The sequence below is a fragment of the Hemiscyllium ocellatum genome, chromosome 8, assembly GCF_020745735.1.
Source record: "Hemiscyllium ocellatum isolate sHemOce1 chromosome 8, sHemOce1.pat.X.cur, whole genome shotgun sequence".
NCBI classification, from domain to species: domain Eukaryota; kingdom Metazoa; phylum Chordata; class Chondrichthyes; order Orectolobiformes; family Hemiscylliidae; genus Hemiscyllium; species Hemiscyllium ocellatum.
The window spans coordinates 115,027,364-115,045,557 of NC_083408.1; the positions used below are offsets into that span (position 1 = coordinate 115,027,364).

Here is an 18,194-nt window from a genome sequence, read left to right on the forward strand (position 1 = left end):
TACCACAAGGATCTGTTTTGGGACCATTGCTTTTTGTTATCTTTATAAATGATCTAGAGGAAGGACTTGAAAGCTGGGTAAGCAAGTTTGCGGATGACACAAAAGTCGGTGGAGTTGTGGATAGTGAGGAAGGAAGTGGTAGGTTACAGCGGGATATAGATAAGTTGCAGAGCTGGGAGGAAATGTGGCAAATGGAATTCAATGTAGCTAAGTGCGAAGTCGTTCACTTTGGTAGGAATAACAAGATGATGGATTACTGGGCTAATGGTAGGCTACTTGGTAGTGTGGATGAGCAGAGGGATCTTGGTGTCCATGTACACAGATCTCTGAAAGTTGCCACCCAGGTAAATAGTGCTGTGAGGAAGGCATATGGTGTACTGGGCTTTATTGGCAGAGGAATTGAGTTCCGGAGTCCTGAGGTCATGTTGCAGTTGTATAAGACTCTGGTGCGGCCTCATCTGGAGTATTGTGTGCAGTTTTGGTCGCCATACTATAGGAAGGATGTGGAAGCTTTAGAACGAGTGCAGAGGAGGTTTACCAGGATGTTGCCTGGAATGGTAGGAAAATCTTATGAGGAAAGGCTGAGGCACTTGGGGCTGTTCTCATTGGAGAAGAGAAGGTTTAGGGGAGATCTGATAGAAGTGTATAAGATGATTAGGGGTTTAGATAGGGTAGATACTAAGAACCTTTTACCGCTAATGGAGTCAGGTGTTACTAGGGGACATAGCTTTAAATTAAGGGGTGGTAGGTATAGGACAGATGTAAGGGGTAGATTCTTCACACAGCGGGTTGTGAGTTCATGGAATGCCCTGCCCGTATCAGTGGTGAACTCTCCTTCTTTATGGTCATTTAAGCGGGCATTGGATAGGCATTTGGAAGTTATTGGGCTAGTATAGGTTAGGTAGGATTCGGTCGGCGCAACATCGAGGGCCGAAGGGCCTGTACTGCGCTGTATCCTTCTATGTTCTATGACCTCCATGTCTCACCAAGCGAGTAAGTAGCACTCTGCATGTCACTGTCACTCTCCCATGAACCCTGCTATCAGTCTCAATAACTGAACAACACTTCCTTTCACCTGAGTGGAAATCGTAGGCAGAGAGAGTGTGGGCTCACAATCACTGAGCAGCTGGCTGAGGAAGAAATAGTCCAGGCAGCTGGCACTTGGGAGGACTGCCAGAGACCAGGCACCTGCCCAGCCCCAGGAGCCTGCAGTGCCAGCAATGCACAGGGTGGAGGAGCAGAAGCAAACAGGCATCGAGGAATAGATGGCACTCAAGGCCCAGAAACTGCAGCAGGGCAGTGTGACATACGACAGTCTGCCTGCCTCCATGGACAGGTCAACAGTTACCATGGAGAGTCAAATCCAGCAGCCTCAGGAGAGACACTCACACCGGCACCATCTCCCCAACCACTGGTCTCTAGCACCAAAGATAGGGTGACAGGAATGGGGAATCTTCTGCTCAAGGAGATTGGGCATTTCCAGGAAGCAACCCACAGGTGCCAGTTACCACTCTCACTGCAGAGGTGACCAGGACCTCCATCTTCCTGCTACCCTGGAGTCCAAGATGAGGAGGATCCACTTGCCTCTGGCGAGGGGACCCTCAGCAGGATTGGCCCATCTAGACTTGGAGGGAGCAGGCAACCTATATGGACAAGAGTTCATGAGCCTATGTCCAATGTTGTTCTGTTTGAAAAGCCCTTTCAAAAAGCTATGTGCCTCAGTCCCCTCCCTCACAGACTCAGTGACTTACCCCACCCACTCAGAGGAGCCATTTTCTACCCTACTGTGCTCTTTCCATTTCCAACACGGCAGAAGGGTAACAGGGAATGGTCCTCCTTCAGCAACCACCAGCCTCTGCCAGAACATGCTGATGAACCCTCAATATCCACATCCTTTATCAGTTATTTGGCAATCTTCAGTCAGAAATGTCGAGTGGATGATCTACCTCAGTCTCCTCCAGTGCTCCCCAGTATCACAGACACCAGTCTTTAGCCAAATCAATTCATCCCCCATGATATTAAGAAACACAGGATACTGCAAAGACTATGGGCCCTGACAACATTCCAGCAACAGTACTGAAGACTTGAGCTCCAGAATTTGCCACGCTCCTAGCCAAGCACCCAGTACAGTTACAACCCTGACATCTACCTGACAATGTGGAAAATTGGGCAAAAGTGAGGACTGCAGATGCTGGAGATACGAGTTGAGAGTGTGGTGTTGGAAAAGCGCAGCAGGTCAGGCAGCATTTGAGGAGCAGGACAGCCGATGTTTCAGGCAAAAGCCCTTGATCAGAAATGTAGAAAATTGCCCAGGTATATCCTGTACATAAAAAGCAGGACAAATCCCACCCGGCCAATTACCGTCCCATCAGTCCACTCTCGATCATCAGTAAAGTGATGGAAGGGGTCACCAACAGTGCTATCAAGCAGCACCTGCTCAGCTATAACCTGCTCAGTGACCCCCAGTTTGGGTTCCCCCAGGGTCACTCAGTTCCTGACCTCATTACAGCCTTGATTCAAACACAGACAAAAGAGCTGGATTCCAGAGGGGAGGTGGGGGGGGAGTGATAGCCCTAGGTATCAAGGCTGCATTGAATCAAATGTGGCATCAAGGAGTCCTAGCAAAACTGGCATCAATGGGTATCAGAGGAAACACTCTCCACTGGTTGGAGTCATGTCTGATACACATGAAGATGGTGGTGGTTGTTGGAGGTCCGCTCCAGGACATCTCAGCAGGAGTTCCTCAGGGTAGTATCTTAGTCCAACATCTTCAGCTGCTTCATCATTGATCTTCCCTCCATCATAAGGTCAGAAGTGGGGATGTTCACTGATGACAGCACAGTGTTCAGCACCATTTGAAATTCCTCAGATACATGTTCAAATATAACAAGATCAGGACAATATCCAGGCTTGGGCTGACAAATGGAAAATAACATTTGTGCCAGACAATGCCATCTCCAATCGGAGATAATCTAGCCAACACCCCTTGACACTGAATGATTTAATCATCACTGAATCCCCCAATATTAACATTCAGAGGCTACATCTGATCAGAAACCGAACTGTATTAGCCAGAAAATACAGTGGCTGCAAGAGCAGGTCAGATGTTAGGAGTATTGCTACGAATAATTCCCCTCCTGACTCCCCAAAGCCTATCAAAGCATAAGTCAGGGGTGTGATGGAATCCTCCCCACTTGCCCTGGATGGGGACAGCTCCAACAACACTCAAGAAGCTTGACACCATCCAGGACAAAGCGCTCGCTTGATTGGCACCACATCCACAAACACCCACTCCCTCCCCCACCGACGCTCAGTAACAGCAGTGTGTACCATCTACAAGATGCACTGCAGAAATTCACCAAACATCCTCAGACAGCACCTTCCAAACCCACGGCCACTTCCATCTAGAAGGACAAGGGCAGCAGATACATGGGAACACCACCCCCTGCAAGTTCCCCTCCAAGCCCCTCACCATCCTGACTTGGAAATATATCACCGTTCCTTCACTGTGACTGGTCAAAATCATGGAATCCCCTCCTGAAGGGCATTATGGGTCTAAATGCAGCACATGGACTGCAGCGGTTCAAGAAGGCAGCTCACCCCCACCTTCTCAAGGGGCAACTAGGGATAAGGAATAAATGCTGGCCAGCCAATGACACCCATATCCCTTGACCTCTTAACCTGTGTACCTGTGCCTACAGTTCCTATCCTCCCCACATGGGCCCTGGTATATGGGGTGCCCATGGGCCAGCTGTGGTCATATACTGCTACCCCAATTTGAAGCTAGGGTGCCCTGACTCTGGATGACAACCTCCCCCCACCCCCCCGCCACCCCTGCTGTCCAACATGGAGGTCATTTGGGTAAGTGCCAAGCTGAATCCACCAGCTACTTGCTCTGGTTTCTTTGTCAAATCTTCCTGTTGTCTCCCTGATAGAGTCATAGAGATATACAGCACAGGAATCCTTCAGTCCAACTCGTCCAGACCAGATGTCCTAATGTTTGGTGAGTTTGGTAGGATGGGAGTGTGAATATTAATGAGGAGAGTTGTGGAGTTAACAAGGCATTTAACAATGAATAATAACCTCCCTGCAGAGCTCTTCAGGGAACATCTCCGGGACACCTGCACCAATCAACCACACCGCCCCGTGGCCCAACATTTCAACTCTCCCTCCCACTCTGCCGAGGACATGGAGGTCCTGGGCCTCCTTCGCCGCCCACTCCCTCACCACCAGACGCCTGGAGGAAGAACGCCTCATCTTCCGCCTCGGAACACTTCAACCCCAGGGCATCAATGTGGACTTCAACAGTTTCCTCATTTCCCCTTCCCCCACCTCAACCCAGTTCCAAACTTCCAGCTCAGCATCGTCCCCATGACCTGTCCTACCGGCCAATCTCCCTTCCCACTTATCCACTCCACCCTCCTCTCTGACCTATCACCTTCATCCCCACCCCCATCCACCCACTGTACTCTTTGCTACCTTCTTCCCACCTCACCCCCCCTCCCATTTATCTCTCCACCCTGGAAGCTCCCTGCCTTCAGTCCTGATGAAGGGCTTTTGCCTGAAACATTGATTTTCCTGCTCCTCGGATGCTGCCTGACCTGCTGTGCTTTTCCAGCACCACTCTGATCTAGACTGTGGAGGGAAGTGTCAAGTTTCATTGCTGAGTCTTAGTTTCTAACACAACTTAATAGATTCACCAGAGGGAGCAGCCTGGCTGGGGTGGGGGGCTTCAAGACTGTGGGTGGAATCTCGTAGGGGCCTCAGGGATGTGGCTGTATAAGGTGGCAGTATGGTGAGCCCCATCTCGACATCGAGATCATCCTGCTCCATCTTTCATGCTTCCTTCAGGGCGAGAATCTTGCGTGAAAGTGAGAGTGAGAGTGAGGGAAACAGAAGAGGATGAGACAGAGAGAGGAAAGAAAGACAGGAGAGGTAACCTGGTTTATAAAAATTTAAAATAGCCTATTTGCTTTTTCACTTCATTCCTCTATTTATAAAGATAAATATCCAGTGCGGTTTATTTTTAAACAGTCTCATCAGCTTGTCCTGTCACCTTTAGACATTTGTGTACGCACAAGAAGTCTCTGTGCCTGCACGCTTGTTAAAACATTCCTTCATATGAAAGGAAAAAGCTCCGCAATGAAGCCAGTATCTTGCATTGAATTTACACAACAGTGACAGGCCATTCAGCCCAGCTGTGTACAACAGTGACAGGCCATTCAGCCCAGCTGTGTACAACAGTGACAGGCCATTCAGCCCAACTGTGTACAACAGAGACAGGCCATTCAGCCCAGCTGTGTACAACAGAGACAGGCCATTCAGCCCAGCTGTGTACAACAGTGACAGGCCATTCAGCCCAGCTATGTACAACAGAGACAGGCCATTCAGCCCAGCTGTGTACAACAGTGACAGGCCATTCAGCCCAACTGTGTACAACAGAAACAGGCCATTCAGCCCAGCTATGTACAACAGAAACAGGCCATTCAGCCCAGCTGTGTACAACAGAAACAGGCCATTCAGCCCAACTGTGTACAACAGAAACAGGCCATTCAGCCCAGCTGTGTACAACAGTGACAGGCCATTCAGCTCAGCTGTGTACAACAGAAACCGGCCATTCAGCCCAGCTGTGTACAACAGAGACAGGCCATTCAGCCCAGCTGTGTACAACAGAAACAGGCCATTCAGGCCATTCAGCCCAACTGTGTACAACAGAAACAGGCCATTCAGCCCAGCTGTGTACAACAGAAACCGGCCATTCAGCCCAGCTGTGTACAACAGAAACAGGCCATTCAGCCCAACTGTGTACAACAGAAACAGGCCATTCAGCCCAGCTGTGTACAACAGAGACAGGCCATTCAGCCCAGCTGTGTACAACAGAGACAGGCCATTCAGCCCAACTGTGTACAACAGAAACAGGCCATTCAGCCCAGCTGTGTACAACAGAGACAGGCCATTCAGCCCAGCTGTGTACAACAGAGACAGGCCATTCAGCCCAGCTGTGTACAACAGTGACAGGCCATTCAGCCCAGCTGTGTACAACAGAGACAGGCCATTCAGCCCAGCTGTGTGCAACAGTGACAGGCCATTCAGCCCAACTGTGTACAACAGAGACAGGCCATTCCGCCCAGCTGTGTGCAACAGTGACAGGCCATTCAGCCCAGCTGTGTACAACAGAGACAGGCCATTCAGCCCAGCTGTGTACAACAGTAACAGGCCATTCAGCCCAGCTGTGTACAACAGTGACAGGCCATTCAGCCCAGCTGTGTACAACAGAAACAGGCCATTCAGCCCAGCTGTGTACAACAGAAACAGGCCATTCAGCCCAACTGTGTACAACAGAAACAGGCCATTCAGCCCAGCTGTGTACAATAGAAACAGGCCATTCAACCCAGCTGTGTACAACAGAAACAGGCCATTCAGCCCAACTGTGTACAACAGAAACAGGCCATTCAGCCCAGCTGTGTACAACAGAAACAGGCCATTTAGCCCAGCTGTGTACAACAGAAACAGGCCATTCTGCCCAACTGTGTACAACAGAAACAGGCCATTCAGCCTAACTGTGTACAATAGAAACAGGCCATTCAGCCCAGCTGTATACAACTGTGACAGGCCATTCAGCCCAACTGTGTACAACAGAAACAGGCCATTCAGCCCAGCTGTGTACAATAGAAACAGGCCATTCTACCCAGCTGTGTACAACAGAAACAGGCCATTCAGCCCAACTGTGTACAACAGAAACAGGCCATTCAGCCCAGCTGTGTACAACAGAAACAGGCCATTTAGCCCAGCTGTGTACAACAGAAACAGGCCATTCTGCCCAACTGTGTACAACAGAAACAGGCCATTCAGCCTAACTGTGTACAATAGAAACAGGCCATTCAGCCCAACTGTGTACAACAGAAACAGGCCATTCAGCCCAGCTGTGTACAACAGAGACAGGCCATTCAGCCCAGCTGTGTACAACAGAGACAGGCCATTCAGCCCAGCTGTGTGCAACAGTGACAGGCCATTCAGCCCAACTGTGTACAACAGAGACAGGCCATTCCGCCCAGCTGTGTACAACAGTGACAGGCCATTCAGCCCAGCTGTGTACAACAGAGACAGGCCATTCAGCCCAGCTGTGTACAACAGTAACAGGCCATTCAGCCCAGCTGTGTACAACAGTGACAGGCCATTCAGCCCAGCTGTGTACAACAGAAACAGGCCATTCAGCCCAGCTGTGTACAACAGAAACAGGCCATTCAGCCCAACTGTGTACAACAGAAACAGGCCATTCAGCCCAGCTGTGTACAATAGAAACAGGCCATTCAACCCAGCTGTGTACAACAGAAACAGGCCATTCAGCCCAACTGTGTACAACAGAAACAGGCCATTCAGCCCAACTGTGTACAACAGAAACAGGCCATTCAGCCTAACTGTGTACAATAGAAACAGGCCATTCAGCCCAGCTGTATACAACTGTGACAGGCCATTCAGCCCAACTGTGTACAACAGAAACAGGCCATTCAGCCCAGCTGTGTACAACAGAGACAGGCCATTCAGCCCAGCTGTGTACAACAGAGACAGGCCATTCAGCCCAGGTGTGTGCAACAGTGACAGGCCATTCAGCCCAACTGTGTACAACAGAGACAGGCCATTCCGCCCAGCTGTGTACAACAGTGACAGGCCATTCAGCCCAGCTGTGTACAACAGAGACAGGCCATTCAGCCCAGCTGTGTACAACAGTAACAGGCCATTCAGCCCAGCTGTGTACAACAGTGACAGGCCATTCAGCCCAGCTGTGTACAACAGAAACAGGCCATTCAGCCCAGCTGTGTACAACAGAAACAGGCCATTCAGCCCAACTGTGTACAACAGAAACAGGCCATTCAGCCCAGCTGTGTACAATAGAAACAGGCCATTCAACCCAGCTGTGTACAACAGAAACAGGCCATTCAGCCCAACTGTGTACAACAGAAACAGGCCATTCAGCCCAGCTGTGTACAACAGAAACAGGCCATTTAGCCCAACTGTGTACAACAGAAACAGGCCATTCAGCCCAGCTGTGTACAATAGAAACAGGCCATTCAACCCAGCTGTGTACAACAGAAACAGGCCATTCAGCCCAACTGTGTACAACAGAAACAGGCCATTCAGCCCAGCTGTGTACAACAGAAACAGGCCATTTAGCCCAGCTGTGTACAACAGAAACAGGCCATTCTGCCCAACTGTGTACAACAGAAACAGGCCATTCAGCCTAACTGTGTACAATAGAAACAGGCCATTCAGCCCAGCTGTATACAACTGTGACAGGCCATTCAGCCCAACTGTGTACAACAGAAACAGGCCATTCAGCCCAGCTGTGTACAACAGAAACAGGCCATTTAACCCAACTGTATACCTATACTGTATCCCAACGTATTTATGCTATCATCCCTACAGCTGCTTGTGAGAGGACATTGCACCTTCACACCATTCTTGGGTAAAGAGGGGTTGTCTGACTCTCCTGCTGGATTTTGTTGACTATCCCCAGTTGAAAACATCATGCCTATATCTACGTTTTCATAATCTTAAGAATTTGAAAGTGAGAGAATTAAAATTTTTTAAATGGACTGTAAAGATCAATTCCAGATTGCCTTACTATCCGAGCACTGGGTATTATCATTGAAACTACATCACAGATAGAACCTGTTCCTTCACGGTCACTGGGTCAGGATCCTGGAATTCCCTCCCTAAAGGCATTGGGGGTCTACCTACAGCATATGGACTGCAGCAGTTCAAGGAGGCAGCTCACCCCCACCTCAAGGGGCAACTAGGGATGGGCAATAAATTCTTGGTCAGCCGGCGATGACCAACAGACATTTGGACCTTACTACCTGTACTGACCTAAACCAGGCAACCAAGCTTAGTCCAGCATCACCTGAGGGGCACGCAAGCCAGCTTTCGATGAACATTTGGATAAAAATTATCTGCAAGGGTATGGACAAAAGGCAAGAGATTGGCACTAGGTAATGATGCTCATCTAATGAGTCAGAGTGGGTATGGTGGGCAGAATGGCCTCCTTTTGTACTGTAACAATTCTGTGATCTTAGATCACTCCAGATCCCAACAATCCCAAGTCGAAATATTGCTCATTTACCTTCATTTATTTTCACAATGACTTTAAACCTAAGGTTGTGAGTTACGGATCTAATCCTCAAGATTCTTCTACATCTATCAAAATCTATCTTCCTGAAAATGTCTATTCAGTTATGGATCACAGGGGAACAATCCTAACATATCTTCGTTAGTGAGTCCCACATCCCTGCTTATCTCCTAGTAAAACTACTCTGTTCCCTTACATCAGCAATTGCTGGATAAACTCAGCAGGTCTGGCAGCATCTGTGGAAGAAAGTAGAGTTAACGTTTTCTCTCCACAGATGCTGCCAGACCTGCTGAGTTTATCCAGCAATTGCTGATTTTTGTTTCTGATTTCCAGCATTCACAGTTCTTTGGTTTTCTGTTCCCTAACATCATACTTCAAGTTTTTAAAAAAATCATTTATGGGATGAGGTCACTGCTGGCTGGGTCAGCATTTCCTGTCAATCCCTAATTACCCAGAGGGCAGTTAAGAGTCAACCCCATTGTGGTGGGTCTGGAGTCACATGTAGGCCAGACCAGGTAAGGATGGCAGTTTGCTTCCCTAAAGGATGTTAGTGAACCAGATAGATTTTTCCAACATTAGCTGCTTAATTTCAGATTTTTTAAAATTGAATTAAAATTGCACCATCTTGCCTTGGTGAGATTTGAACCCAGGTCCCTGGAACATTACCTGGGTCTCTGGTCTAACAGTCCAGTGATAATATCACTAGGCCACTGCCTCTCCTACAGTATTGTGCCCATAGTGTTGTCCATAATATTCCAGCTAAGGCTGAACCAGTGATTTATAAAAGTTCAACAAGATCCATGCTTTTATTTTCTACTCTTCTATTTATAAACCAAGTAACCAAAATGTTTTTTCAGCCGTATTATCAACCCACTCTGTCATTTTAAGGTTTTGTGTGTCTATGAATACCAATGTCTCTCAGTCTATCTGCACTTTTCAAAGCGGTGCCATTTTTAGTACACTGTCTTTGCATATTAGTCCTCCCGAAATGCACAACATCACACTTCCTCTGTCATCCTGAATTTTAAAACAATTTGCATTACTATATGCAAATTTCACAAGCGTCTCGGCACGAATTATCACTATTCCTAGTGTTTCCTAATCCTTCCCTGTGTACTGTAATAGGACTGAGGTATGTGGCAATCTCCTCCACTCCTCTTACCAAACTCCACAACCTTCACCTCAACCATGCTGGGACAAGGTGTCTGGTGAGTGTTATAACTACACGGTATATCGAGCTTTATGTTAAATAGGGTGGGGCCATGGATCAGATGAACAGATGGTAAAATTGAGGGAAAGCAATAGAATAGGGAACTGATGTGACAAATGATAGCTAAAGTATGGTAGGAATGGACAGAGCAGAGATACTCAAGAGAACAGCAGATGAGGCCAGAGGTTGCAAGAATAGTAACAAGTCAGAATTAGAGGCCCTGTATCTGAATGCAGGCAGCATTGGTATTAAAATGGGGTAAAAACAATGACTGGAGATGCTGGAAACCAGATTCTGGATCAGTGGTGCTGGAAGAGCACAGCAGTTCAGGCAGCATCCCAGGAGCAGCAAAATCAACGTTTCGGGCAAAAGCCCTTCATCAGGAATAAAGGCAGTGAGCCTGAAGCGTGGAGAGATAAGCTAAAGGAGGGTGGGGGTGGGGAGAAAGTAGCATAGAGTACAATGGGTGAGTGGGGGAGGGGATGAAGGTGATAGGTCAGGGAGGAGAGGGTGGAGTGGATAGGTGGAAAAGGAGATAGGCAGGTAGGACAAGTCCGGACAAGTCATGGGGACAGTGCGGAGCTGGAAGTTTGGAACTAGGGTGAGGTGGGGGAAGGGGAAATGAGGAAACTGTTGAAGTCCACATTGATGCCCTGGGGTTGAAGTGTTCTGAGGCGGAAGATGAGGCGTTCTTCTTCCAGGCGTCTGGTGGTGAGGGAGTGGCGGTGGAGGAGGCCCAGGACCTCCATGTCCTCGGCAGAGTGGGAGGGGGAGTTGAAATGTTGGGTCACGGGGCGGTGTGGTTGAATCTTTAGCACGAATAGAAATAAATATGAATGATGTGATTACAGAGATGTGGTTGCAAGGTGACTAAGCTGGGAGCGAAATATTCAAGGCTATTTAACATTTTGGACAAGAACAATAAGTACGAGAAGCTTGATAAAAGCAGGATAATAATTCTGTTCATTAAGGCTGACATTAGCATAGCAAAGTTCAGAAGATCAAGAAACAGAATCAATTTGGCTTAGGATAAGAAATGGCAAAGGTAAGAGTTCATTTACAGATCCCTAACAATAACTACACTCTGGGACAGAACACACGCAACGGCATAATGGACGATAATAAGAAAGGTACTGCAATAATCATGAGTGATTTTAATCAACACATTGATTGGGTAACTCGGATTGACAAAGGTAACCAGAGCACAGACTATATTAGACCTAGTAATATGTGATGAGACAAGATTAACGAATAAACGAATAAAGAAAGCTCTCAGCAATAGCAAACACAACATTTCAGATATCTAAGGAGATATTCCATGCTTCTCAGCAAAGGTAAAGACCGTTCAGAAAGCAAGGTTCTATCAGAGGGGCACACAATTCCTGGTTAACTAAAGAAGTTAACAATTGGATCAAACTGAAAGGGAAAGTGTACAATCCTGTAGAATTAGACATGAGAGTGTGGTGCTGGAAAAGCACAGCAGGTCAATCAGCATCGGAGAAGCAGGGGAATCGATGCTTCGGACAAAAGCCCTTCATCAGGAATAGACAGGTTAGCGATCGAGGGAAACATGACAGCTGGAGTACAATGTGGAAGAATGAGAACTTGTCTATTTTGGCAAAAATAATATAAAGCAGTATATCATTTAAATGGAGAAAGGTTGCAGAAACTTTCGTTAGAGAGGGATCTTGGCATCCTGGAATGAGACACAAATTTCTGGCATGTCAATAAATTCGGAGAAAGTGAGGAATGTAAGAGCTGGAGATCAGAGTCAAAGAGTATGGTGCTAGTAAAGCACAGCTGGTCAGGCAGAATTTAAGGAGCAGAAGAATTCAATGTTTTGCGCATATTCTCTTCATCAGGAATCTGGAGATGACAAGGAAGTATAGTTGAAACCACAACCAGATCAGCCATGATCTTATTGAATGAGGCAGAAGCTTGATAGGCTGAATGGCCAATCCCTGCTCCTAATTGCTGTGTTCCTCTTCTTCAGATTCACACTTCAAACTGAACACCTCAACAGCACCATCTTGCACACATACAGGAGCACTGGGATCTGTCATCGATCACAGTCAGTCCTTCTTTGAGATCAGTAATTTACAAAACACTCACCGCATCTCAAAAGGGTTGTTTGGTCTTCCCCTGAACTTGATAGGGGCTTGAAACTGATCTGTGGAATATTCAACATTCCCACTGGGAGGTCAATACACTCAGCTTCATTCTAGTCTCCCCCAACATGTCCCCACGAGCACCCCCCTCTCCGTCTCTTTGATAGAATTAATTTGATGGGGTTACTGAACCAATGACTATTACTTATTGCTTGTGAAAGGAGACCTGCTTGAATAAAGGGAATAGTCAGCAATGTTTAAATTCTGCAGCCCTGACTCACTGTTAAAAATGTAGACTGGGCAGTCAGTATACCGGCTAGTCATACCTATCCTTAAAAACGTTGCCTCAGCTGCAACACCTCCTTACTCTTAGATACACAATAATTCGGGCAAGGGTCCTTTAACTTACTTGTTGGGTATCACAGTGGGCGGCAATATCGCTCTACCCATATTGGTGGTACCACTGTGCAGCAGTGCATATGTACAATAACAACCTTCTATTTATATATAACCATCAACTTAATGAAACACCAATTCACAGGAACACTACAAAGCAAATCTGACACCGAGTCAATTAAGACCATATTGAGACAGACGATCATGCAAGAACAAGTTTAATGGGGCATTTTAATGGAAGAAGGCGAGGTACAGAGGCACAGTGGAAATTCCAGAAGTTCTACCCCAAGCATCTGAAGACATAGCCCCCGAGGACAGAATAATGAGAATTAGGAATTTGAGTATTGGGAGAAAAGACACATATTATCAAAGCTTTTCTAATTTGCACTTGTCAGGACAATTCGCAAAAAATACCAAAGTAAAAAGAAAACAATGTTTATATTGTATGAGAGTGTAGTGCTGATTGATTTGTAAATAGATTCTTGATTTGTAGAATGTTGTCAAGGAGAATACATCAGTTAGTAATAACTAACTGTTAACTGACAGTTAAAAGTTATGCTTGAATTTTACATAAGGCAATTGACTCTACAGCATTATCCTGAGAAACAAAGCACAGAGAAATGTCACCTATTTTGTTGAGTTGAGTCACGATGTGTGTAGTTGCCCTTGCTCTCTGCAAAGCACCAGAGCCCTGTGTATTAATCTGTGTAGCTTCCTATACATGCAAATGTGTCATACTAACAGCCTGACTGACAATCCTAAGCAGTTCTGAGGAAGCTTCATTTGACCCACAATGTTAACTCTGATTTCTCTCCACAGTCGCTGCCAGACCTGCTGAGTTTTTCCAGCAATTTCTGATTTCCAGCATCCACAATTTTTTTTTGTTAATTTTAATTAGCTGTTAGCGTAATTCTTAATGCACTGAGTATTATTTAACAAATATTGCCCAATTGTGGAATTCATCGAATGTTGGACATGGGTAGAGTTTTGCAAGTGCAGACTGATTGGGTACAGTCAGTATCTTGCTTATCGTGAACCAATGGGATGTATGCCCGACATACTTGGCATCATACCAGCACTCAAATTCACATATCACATTACCTATTTGTGTTGTAGATAGAACATCTTTGTAATTGGTAGCAGCAACCTATTAGTGGTAATATATATTCCTGAGTTGGAATATATATTCCCTTTCTTCACTGTTGCTAGGTTAAAATCCTGGAATTCCCTCCCTAAGGGCATTGTCAGTCAACCCACAGCAGTTCAAGAAGGCAGCTCACCTTCTCAAGGGGCAACTAGGGACAGGCAGTAAATGCTGGTCTTGCTGGCATCGCCCACCTTCTAACAGCAATTTTTAAAATGAACTAACCTGATTCCATTGTTATCTGTCTAGCCATTTCCTTATATTAGCGAACTGGTTGGGTTTATGGTTTGCTATTTCACAGGTCGAACCTGTCCAAGTTCTATCTAGAACTGAAGATCAGACCAGATAATTGGTCCACACAGACTGAGCACCAATGGGAAAGAAGGGGGTGGAAACTAAGGAAAGTTGGGATAATAAGGACAGGAAGCTCCAAGTAAACATTAAATAAGCAGCAGCAGTTAGGGTAGGGTGGTCTAATGAATGTGGACAAGAACAAACTGGAGATAGCGACAAAATGTCAGGGGAGAGTCACCTGTCGTGTGTTTTCATGAAATCCCAGTACTTCCTGGTGCCATTCTGTAAAGAGAGAAAAAGCAGTCAGATCGTGATATCTGTGAAATCCGATGAAGCAGTCTCTAACTACACTCCCAGAAATTGGTGCTGAGAATGCTGCTCTCTATCTCACACCATTGAGTCTATTTCAGCACTTTGAGAATGTACTCCAATTGGTCCCACTCCCCTTCTCTTTCCTCAAAGCTTTATAAAGTGCTCTCCCTTCAAGTATGAACTCAGCTCCCTTTTGGAGTTACTAGGTACATGGGTGTTACAAGCAGGAGTTGGCTTTGTAACCTTACATGACTGTATATCAGCTCCTATGTCCTCCATGGTCCCTGCTAACCATCCCCCTGTTTTGCTACAAGTATAATGTTCAGAAACCTTTGTATATTTCTGCTCAAGTTCAAATCAATTCAAAAAATGCACAAAGGCACAATGACAGAAAATTCGATCCAGGCCAAAAAGCTGATCAAAGATGTGGCAGGCAAAATATACAGCCACCGAGGGGGGGAAGGGAGGAAGCGACCAGAAAAAAGGCTAGAATCAGAGGAGCTGTGAAGGGAGGGAGAAGGAGCTTAAAGAGATAGGATAAGGAAAAGTCATGTTGAGATTTAAACATGAAGGTGATGAGATTTTTTTAAAATTGAAATTATTGGGAGACTTGTGATCTATTCAGGACAGGAAAGTGTGTGGGGACTTGTTGTAGCTCTTGAGAAGTACTGTTTTGGATTAGCTGGTGGACTGGGTAACTGGTCAAGAAGAGATTGGAAATGTTGATTTTAGAGAAGCCAAAATAATGGATTAAGAGTTAGGAATACGGTTAGGATTAGGGCCTAGGCACACAGGTAATATTATGGAGACAAAAGTAGCCATTGTGATTCTTGTGCCCATCATTGCCTCCCTTAATGCCATCTTCTGTCTCTTTAAATTTCAATACCTCTTTAAAACCTAATCTCATATTCTGGGCCTCTGCCTTAACTCCTCTAACAAAGCTTATAAGGCATTCTATATACCCTCTTGGAGGGATGGTTATTGAAGCTGCAAGTCTCTATAAAGAGCAGTTCATCTTTGGACAGGTCTTCCAGTTAGCTCATTAACCTATAATCCTTCCCACACATTGCTTGTAAAATACAAACCCTCAGGCAGGCAGGCAGCACGAGCAGAGTGCAGTGAGTGTCTTATTTAAAAAGGTCTTGGAACTCCTACCTTACGGGGATACATGTCAGACAGCCTCAATTTATGGATCTATGACGCATGGATTACAAGTAGCAGCTGGAACAGGAGTGTGCCTTTAATGGTTCACATATTTAAGCATTGTATATTGACAGAAAAAGCCCTCACAGAATGGAAGAGAAGCACAGGGTTGAGTGTAGCTCTCTGAAATTCTTTCTACTCACGTGATTGGTTATTGTTGTTGAAAATTCAAGAAGTGTCCTTTGGGGAAGGAAACCTACCAGCTTCGCCCAATCTGGACGTGTATGTGGCTCGGAGCCCAGACCATTTTGGTTAGCTGCTACTGCCCTTGAAAACAGCCCAGGAGCCAGTCAGATCACAAACAAAGACCGCCAGTTTGAGAAGGCAGATTGCCACCACCTCCTCAGAGGTGGCGCAGTGGCTTAGTGGTTAGCACTGCTTTCTCACAGCGCCGGGGACCTGTGTTCGATTCTACTCTCGGGTGACTGTCTGTGTGGGGTTTGCATGATCTCCCTGAGTCTGCCTAGCTTCCAGGTGCTCTGGTTTCCTCCCACAGTCCACAGATGTGGTTAGGTGGATTGGCCAAGCTGCAAATGTGTTGCTGGTCAAAGCACAGCAGGTTAGGCAGCATCTCAGGCCAAGCTAAATTGCCCACCGTGTTCAGGGATGGGGGGAGGTTAGCCAGGGTAAATGCAGGGTTACATAGATCAGTTGGGGGGCTGGGTGAGGGTTGGTGCAGATTCCACTGGGGTCTATGATTCTATTAAGTATGGGTCAGCCTTTCTGGAAATGACTTTGTTATAAGACTAAAGAAAAATATTCCACACATTATGAATTTCATGCTTAAATGGCAACAATAAAATGTGATTGAGAACATTTTTATCTAATTTGGAGCCTTTTAAAAAATTCATTGAAGGGATAAGGGCATTGTTAGCAAGGCCAGCATTTATTGCCCATCCCTAAATGCCCAGAATGCAGTTAAGAGTCAACCATTTTGTTGTGGGTCTGGAGTCACATAGAGGGCAGACCAGGTAAGGATGGCAGCTTCCTTCCCTAAAGGGCATTAATGGACCAGATGAATTTTTCAAACAATTGTCAATGTATTCATAGTCATCATAAGACTCTTAATTCCATATTATTTATTGAACCCCTCTGCCATGGCAGGATTTGAACCTGAGTCCCCAGAACACTATCTGGATCTCTGGATTAACAGTCCAGCAATAACTTGCCTCCCTGTTACACCACCTGTAGTGCAATCCACTACCATCATTCCCACCAAAGGTGCCTTCGGACTGGAAACATTAGCTTGCTCTCTCCCCATGGACGCTCTCTGACTCACTTGTGATCTTCAGCATTTGTTGTTTTATTTTCAGATAACAAGGCAGCTGCTCACTAGGTGCTTAGTGTGGACTTGGGAACAATGTAAGTTTGATTCACACTCTGGCTGAGGTAAACCAGCTGTCTCCTCACCCTGGCTCATGCAGTGGAAGGCAAAGTGCCCCTGACAAAAACCACCAAGAAAATGACTCAAGGTGAAGCATTAATCGACGGTGAGTCCAGATCCTGCCTGAAGAGCCATGTATGGAGTCAGCTATTACGAGGGGGCATAGCTTTAAATTAAGGGGAGGTAGGTATAGGACAGATGTTAGGGGTAGATTCTTTACTCAGCGAGTCGTGAGTTCATGGAATGCCCTGCCAGTAACAGTGGTGGACTCTCCCTCTTTATCAGCATTTAAACGGGCATTGGGTAGGCATATGGAGGAAAGTGGGCTAGTGTAGATTAGGTGGGCTTGGATCGGCGCAACATGAAGGGCCGAACGGCCTGTACTGCACTGTATTTTTTTCTATGTTCTATGTTTCTAAAATGGGATGAGAACAGTTCTTGTCCAGCGCAGACTGGGTGGGCTGAAGGGCCCTCTTCCGAGCTGTAGACCACATGTAGTATGATCATCTATTGCTTTTGTGCATAAATAAGATGGACATCCACGTTTTACATTTTGGACCTATTTGGGTTCAGGTGAGGTGAGAAATATGAAAAGGATTAACGTCAAAGGTTTGGAGCTGATATCATTGCCCTTGAACCCACATCATACATTCCACACGCCACGTTTTTCTGATCCGTGACTGACAGTGTTGCTCTGCCTGAAGGAAAGCCCACTGTCAGGAGCTGCCTGGCTTCCACCATCAATCAGCAAAAACGCTGCACATCAAAAGCCTGTGTCGACAGTGGAATGGGAGACCGGGAACTCTATACTGACTGCCAAAACTTAGCGTCAGGCCACCTCTGCATCCCACCTGAAGCTGACAGCATCAAGTGCTCACCGGAATTGTCCCTCCCTGGCTCACTCACTCACTGTTTGCTGAGTAGCCTTCTGACCTAATGCCAAAAAGCTGTATAACCATTAACTCTGCAGGCAAGCTGCTGTTGGCAGCCCTTCTGTGAGCTATACAGAATGTAAA

At 46.3% G+C, this 18,194-nt stretch overlaps 1 protein-coding gene across 2 annotated transcripts in view; it reads right to left on the reverse strand.

The window, feature by feature from the left end:
• Positions 1-18,194, reverse strand: part of nudt14 (nudix (nucleoside diphosphate linked moiety X)-type motif 14) — a 115,415-nt gene that overhangs the window by 35,870 nt on the left and 61,351 nt on the right. For both annotated transcript variants that reach the window (XM_060829496.1, XM_060829497.1), the window contains exon 2: positions 14,518-14,561. In XM_060829496.1, coding sequence (XP_060685479.1) covers positions 14,518-14,561 — 44 coding nt within the window. The remainder of the gene's footprint in view (positions 1-14,517; positions 14,562-18,194) is intronic.